The 7,500-nt window shown below is 46.0% G+C and overlaps 1 protein-coding gene across 1 annotated transcript in view; it reads left to right on the forward strand.

The window, feature by feature from the left end:
- The window catches only part of LOC111962943 (estrogen-related receptor gamma), an 87,843-nt gene that overhangs the window by 36,230 nt on the left and 44,113 nt on the right, over positions 1 to 7,500 (forward strand). The window contains exon 4 of the mRNA XM_070443278.1: positions 245 to 361. Coding sequence (XP_070299379.1) covers positions 245 to 361 — 117 coding nt within the window. The remainder of the gene's footprint in view (positions 1 to 244; positions 362 to 7,500) is intronic.

Genomic DNA, 7,500 nt, shown 5'->3' on the forward strand with positions numbered 1-7,500 from the left:
TCCACACACATACAGAGAGATAGAGAGAGAGAGAGAGAGAGAGGAGAGAGAGAGAAGGAAGAGAGATGAGAGAGAGAGAGAGAGAGAGAGAGAGAAAAGAGAGAGAGTAAGAGAGAGAGAGAGAGAGGAGAGAGGAGAGGGGAAGAATGAGAGAGAGGAGGAGGTGTGTGAGTGGTGTGTCCCCACTAGCTGCTAATAAACACTGTGTCTCCTTCTATCTTCCTCCCTACATGCCTTGCCACAGGGAACATTGAGTACAGCTGCCCTGCCACCAACGAGTGTGAGATCACCAAGAGGAGACGCAAGTCCTGCCAAGCCTGTCGCTTCATGAAGTGTCTAAACGTCGGCATGATGAGAGAAGGTAGGATACACTCTTTTCTTCACACACTCATGCTATTCTTAAGTTGCCTGCATGAGACGGTAAGAGGGGAGAGAGATAAATACTCTTTCATTCATACGTTCACTCTATCCTTCTCTAACTGACAGAATGGGTTGGACGTTTTACTACTTGAGATTTTTAACAGTCAATATAATGACAGAAGGTAAGAGAGAAATGTCCACTCTTTCATTTATATACTCGCTCTCTCGCTCTTATATGAGCTGTCCCTCCGCGGGCATGATGAGAGAAGGTAAGAGACACGCACTCTTTCATTTACACACTCACTCGTTCCCTCAGTCACCCTCGACCCTATTCCCAGTCGACTCTCTGGGATGAAAGGAGCGAGGAGAAATGATTTATTATAGAAAAGAAGAGAAACAAGTGTGAGAGAGGGAGGGAGAGGGTGAACGAGGCAGAGAGAGAGAGAGAGAGAGAGAGTCAAGGTTGTAATTGATCGGAGTGTTGGTCTCGTCCTCTCTTCCTCACAGCGGTCAGATCTCTGCTGCTTTTCCGACGCTCTTCCTCGACCCTTCTACTCCTTGCTTTCTTTTTCACACATACTGAACACACACACACACACACACACACACACACACACACACGATCCCTGTGTTCTTGCCTCCTGTAAAAAAACTTTTTTGAAGTGTTCTTTTTTCCCCGTTTGAAGTTAGAGTTCTGTCCACTTTTAATAACCACACTAAAAGCTGCTCTGCTGCAGTGTGTGTGTGTGTGTGTGTGAGTGCCCCTGTGGCCTCAGCCATCAGCCCAAACATACTCTGTCACACCAGCCTTGCAGGTACCCACTCTCCCCCTTAGCACACACACACACACACACCTTGCAGGCAGCTCTCTTCCGTTCACAGCTCCCGTACAGCCAGTGTGTGTGTGTTTTTTGCATGTTTTGTGAATGTTAGTCGTTGTGTCGACTGCATACCGTGTGCTGTGTGTTTGTCGTCGTGTGTGTGTGTGTGTGTGTGTGTGTGTGTGTGTGTGTGTGTGTGTGTGTGTGTGTGTGTGTGTGGGGGTAGGTAGCTGAGGGATGTGGCTAAGGGTTTGATGTGGCACGTCGTCCCCTGAGCAGCCAGACAAATAGCAGCCTTTTGTGTGTGCCTGTGGTCTCCTCTACACACATACATCACTGTGGCAGACCATGGCACCCCCATTTGTTGTAAAGTGCTTGAATGTAATACAGGGTCCCGCTCTACATATGAATAAGGGTCATTTGGAAAATTGATTCATCAATTTTCTTATTTTCCCTCATGTCTCTTTTCGGGGGGGAAAACGACAACAATATAAAGAGGTGTTCGCACACAAAAACACACTCCACCTCTGGTGTGCCTGCTGGAAAATATGTACAATGCTTTTGTTGTTGGAGACCCTTTGCTTTCTCTTCGCCTCACTTTATTTTAGCCTACTTTTACCCTTACAGTTATAATGCAACTTTACCATTTACCATTCATTTATTAGCATACTTTAGCTTACCATTCCTTTTACGCTATGGTACAGACAATTTACAATAGAAATGTACCTTAGCATTCACTGCCTTTGCATTTAAAATACAACTTTAGCTTAGCATTTCCTTTGAATTTACAATACAACTTTAGCTTAGCATTTCTTTTGAATTTACAATACAACTTTAGCTTAGCATTTCCTTTGCATTTACAATACAACTTTAGCTTAGCATTTCCTTTGCATTTACAATACAACTTTAGCTTAGCATTTCCTTTGCATTTACAATACAACTTTAGCGTAGAAATCCCCTACATTTACAATACAACTAGGTTACCATTCACTGTCTGTGTGTGTGTTTGTGTGTGTACTGTAAAATATGATAATGTAGCCCCTCAGGGTGTAAGCATCTCAGCCTGGCCCTGCTAGAGATGTCTGGGGACGTTCATTGTGCCTGGCTAGTTCTGTCAGCGTCACGGCTAACTCACGTTGTCATCACCCCTACAGCTGGGAGGAAAGGTGGAGATTGGGGGATGGAAGCAAGGGGGAATGAAGGGAGGGTGGAGGGGGGTTTGAGGGGGCTCATGGGGGTTATTTGTGGCGGTCCAGCAGCTCGCCCCTTGAGGGGGATATATGACTGAAATTAGCCCTGTCCCCCCAGGAGAAGGGGGAGGGGTCAGCAAGCCAAATCAGACAGGATAGCCTCTGCCCTTAACCTAGACACCTCCCCAACGCACACACACACACACACACACACACACACACACACACACACACACACATATACTCGCAAACCCTAAACCCATAGAGGTGATATCAACACCCAATCGGTATCGTTTTCTGAAAGGAGGGGAAGGGGGATATGAGACTTATACTATCTTCTGTCATTCAATCTCTCTATTTCCTGCAGAAAACCTTATTTCCTACTCGCACTATCTACCTCTTTCTCTTTTTGTTCATTCTGTCTCTCTTTCCCTTTTTTGTTGTTCCCCTCTCTTTCTCTCTATCCTCCCCAATCTGATTCAAAGCCCCTCTCCCACCTTTCCCCATGCCAGCCACTGCCTCAAATCCCCTTAAAGTACTCTACCACTGACTTAACCAGCCGGGCACTTATCCCCTCCTCATGCCAACCCACCGGCTAAACCAGCTTTAACACAGGAGAGTAGAGGAGAGAGGGAGAGGAGGGGGAAAGAGAAGGAGAGAGGACAGGAGAGGGAGGAGTGGAGACTACCTTCTCCGTCTCCTCTCACCCCCCTCTCTCTTCTCTCCTCCCCTCCCCTCTCCTCCCCTCCCCTCCTCTCCTCTCCTCTCCTCTCCTCTCCTCTCCTCTCCTCTGTATGGATGAAGAGATTAGATTTTCTCTGTAATTAATTCACATGCCGCCCCAGAGTCCTGGTTAGGCCCATAGAGAGAGGGGGATGGACGGAGGGAGGGAGGAAGGAAAGGAGGGAGGTAGGTGAGTAGGAGAGGTGTCAGTGATGGGATACATCTACCAATACGTTACACCTAATTCATACCAGGCATTAAGGCTGTCCATTAACTGTGTGGTTGTGTGTGTGTGTGTGTGTGTGTGTGTGTGTGTGTGTTGTTGTGTGTGTGTGTGTGTGTGTGTGTGTGTGTGTTGTGTGTGTGTGTGTGTGTGTGGTGTGTGTGTGTGGTGTGTGTGTGTGTGTGTGTGTGTGTGGTGTGTGTGCAGGGTTCTGTCCTAACAAGTCGAGAGTTTTGGACTCTGACAACACAGGAGCGCACACTCACACGCCCATGGGAACACAGGAGAGAGAGAGAGAGAGAGAGAGAGAGAGAGAGAGAGAGAGAGAGAGAGAGAGGAGAGAGAGAGAGAGAGAGGAAGAGGGAGGTAAAATGCCAGGAGAAAGAGATGGGCGTGACTGGATTGAAGAAGAGTGAGCACAACACCCTGTACACCCCCTATAACTGAACACGTACACTCAACCCTCTTCTGTTTCAAATACAACCCAAAATAAACTGTCACATGCTTAGTCACTAAAGCCCAATTCAAAGGAAAAGCATTTTTTTAATGAAGCGCGTGTACAAGCGTGCTCACGCTGGAGAATGCATTTGAGTGAATGAGAGAAAACAGACAGGCCATGAGCATCAGCAACGTCTATTGCATCATAGCGCATCAAATTGGAAAGCAAGTCTATTTTCTGGCGTCTACGCGGAGCAATGCTGGGAAAATATGCAGGTAAACGGCGTGGGTCATTTGTAGAAAAGGAATTACAGGAATTGTTATGATTTTCCCTATGCTAAGTAGACTATTAATCAAATTCAATCAAACGTATTTATAAAGTGCTATACAGCTGTGCCATACAGTAGTGCTATACAGATGTGCCATACAGTAGTGATATACAGATGTGCCATACAGTAGTGCTATACAGATGTGCCGTACAGTAGTGCTATACAGATGTAGTATAAAATGTATTGGGATGTGTAAGCTAAGGATCATCATTCAAATAGGCTATATATTTGAAAACATTTGCAGCTTGCCTGTGTTGATTTCGCTGGAATATAGCCTAGCTAGGCTACGGCTGGAAAAATTGAAGACTCAAGAGAGAATACTGTTTATTTTGAAGAACTAGACCTGGTTGTTTATAAAGCAGTGCTGGTTAAGTGAAGGGAGATATTGCCAGAACATAGACTGTTGTTACATCTGGAATTGTGACACGTGTAGTTAGAAAGTACAGGTAGCCAACACTGTTCCGTACACGTTTTGCATGACCGCGGCATTCAAACGAGGCTGCAATGAAAACGAATGGGACTGTAGGGACTGTGTTGGCATCAAAATCCGGGTTGTGGACTTACGTTTCTACTCAAGCGTTGATTGACATGTTATTGGACCGATAGTATTGGAGAAAAGTTTAAAAAACGGACCCCTTTGACGCTGTACGTTACATTGTGACGTACGGCACGCGTTATGCCACTCGTTGTGTGTCGCACAGCCTCTCTCCACCAGGGGTAGCACTTCTCTCGTTGATTAAAAACAAGAAATGATCCATGGTGAGTGTAAAGTTAATTACTCGTGAGTTCATCAATAGTTAATTCAATTAATAGTACTTTTTTATGTTGCGTCATCACTGCAAGCCATCATGACTCTCAAAAGCCGCGACAGCCACAGTTTACTTGTGAAGAGAACTTTAGCGCCGCCCTAAAAACTCGATAAAAATTCGACACAAACCTTGAAATAGGTACGTAATGAGACATTATATAAACTCTTTATAGTGTTTTATTTACATTTTAGAGGTGAAGAAGTTTCCCCATACAACATATCTCCCACTTTCACTATCACTCAGTAGCCTTCGCTTCCCCCTCCGCCATTTTGAAAAAGACCCTACGGGGCGCATTGGCTTCTTCAATCAGCAGAGACGGGCAGCATCAAGTCTCATCATTGATTTTGCTGGAAAGGGGAGAAATTGTGCTTTACAATGGTATTCATATTACAGTTGACCTGGAAGTATTACGTTTATTGCCCGCTAAAATAAGGTCAAGTGTACGGGACAGTGTGATGTACGGAAGTTCTCTAGCTGTTATCTAAACTCAGCAAAAAAAGAAACGTCCCTTTTTCCGAACTCTGTCTTTTAAAAATCCAAATAACTTCACAGATATTGATTGTAAAGGGTTTAAACACTATTTCCCATGCTTGTTCAATGAACCATAAACAATTAATGAACATGCACTTGTGGAACGGTCGTTAAGGCAATAACAGCTTACAGACGGTAGGCAATTAAGATCACAGTTATGAAAACTTAGGACACTAAAGAGGCCTTTCTACTAACTCTGAAAAACACCAAAAGAAAGATGCCAAGGGTCCCTGCTCATCTGCATGAACGTGCCTTAGGCATGCTGCAAGGAGGCATGAGGACTGCAGATGTGGCCAGGGCAATAAATTGCAATGTCCGTACTGTGAGACACCTAAGACAGCGCTACAGGGAGACAGGACGGATAGCTGATCGTCCTCGCAGTGGCAGACCACGTGTAACAACACCTGCACAGGATCGGTACATCCGATCATCACACCTGCAGGACTGGTACAGGATGGCAACAACAACTGCCCGAGTTACACCAAGAACGCACAATTCCTCCATCAGTGCTCAGACTGTTCGCAATAGGCTGAGAGAGGCTGGACTGAGGGCTTGTAGGCCTGTTGTAAGGCAGATCCTCACCAGACATCACCCGCAACAACGTCGCCTATGGGCACAAACCCACCGTTGCTGGACCAGACAGGACTGGCAAAAAGTGCTCTTCACTGACGAGTCGCATTTGTCTCACCAGGGGTGATGGTCGGATTCGTGTTTATCGTCGAAGGAATGAGTGTTACACCGAGGCCTCAGGAGTGGGATCGATTTGGAGGTGGAGGGTCCGTCATGGACTGGGGTGGTGTTTTAAAGCATCATAGGACTGAGCTTGTTGTCATTGCAGGCAATCTCAGTGCTGTGAGTTACAGGGAAGACATCCTCCTCCCTCATGTGGTACCCTTCCTGCAGGCTCATCCTGACATGACCCTCCAGCATGACAATGCCACCAGCCATACTGCTTTTTCTATGCATGATTTCCTGCAAGACAGGAATGTCAGTGTTCTGCCATGGCCAGCGAAGAGCCCGGATCTCAATCCCATTGAACACGTCTGGGACCTGTTGGATCGGATGGTGAGGGCTAGGGCCGTTACCCCCAGAAATGTCTGGGATCTTGCAGGTGCCTTGGTGGGAGAGTGGGGTAACATCTCACAGCAAGAACTGGCAAATCTGGTGCAGTCCATGAGGAGGAGATACACTGCAGTACGTAATGCAGCTGGTGGCCACACCAGATACTGACTGTTACTTTTGATTTTGACCCCCCCCCCCGCTTTGTTCAGGGACACATTATTACATTTCTGTTAGTCACATGTCTGTGGAACTTGTTCAGTTTATGTCTCAGTTGTTGAATCTTGTTATGTTCATGCACATATGTATACATAAACGCAGTTGACAGTGAGAGCACGTTTATTTTTTTCTGAGTTTGTTTCGTGTTGATAAGTTTAACTGCCAGGGCCAATAATACATATTTGACAACCATAAGGTTATGCCTACCTGTGTTAAATTCGATCACAGGCATATAGCCCAGGCAGGCTACGGCTGGGAAATGCGAGGATCTCCGATTTCAAGTAGGGAATACTGTTATGTAGAACGTGCGAGACTAGCTAAATTCCTTATAAACTGCTTGGGTGTGTTAGCTACGACTCTCCTCACAACTCTCCTCACACAGGCAGGTACGGTGGCTCCCGTAGGACATATAAGGTGAGTCAAAAGGAACGCACAACAACAATTCACAAGGGAGAGCGAACATAGCAAATACAAATACAAGACAATTCTCATGACAATTACGTTAGTGTACGCTACGCAGTGTATGTGATGCTGGCTACTCTCCCACGCACATTTTGTTATGCCATTGACGGCGTCACTCCGAGTGATTTTGGCTAAACAGTGAAATGCTTACTTCCAGATAGTTAAATAGTTAACCAATAGCTACCCAGACTATCTACCAACTCACTTCTTTTCATCTCTTCGTTCCAGCCCCCCTCTCTCTCTATCCCACTCTCCTTCCAGGGAGGACGGGAGGGAAGAGGGAGAGGCTGGTAGGTGTTGGAGTCCCACAGTGCGTGTGTTTTACCAAACAACCTC

The sequence above is a fragment of the Salvelinus sp. IW2-2015 genome, linkage group LG4q.2 (assembly GCF_002910315.2).
Source record: "Salvelinus sp. IW2-2015 linkage group LG4q.2, ASM291031v2, whole genome shotgun sequence".
Classification (NCBI taxonomy): domain Eukaryota; kingdom Metazoa; phylum Chordata; class Actinopteri; order Salmoniformes; family Salmonidae; genus Salvelinus; species Salvelinus sp. IW2-2015.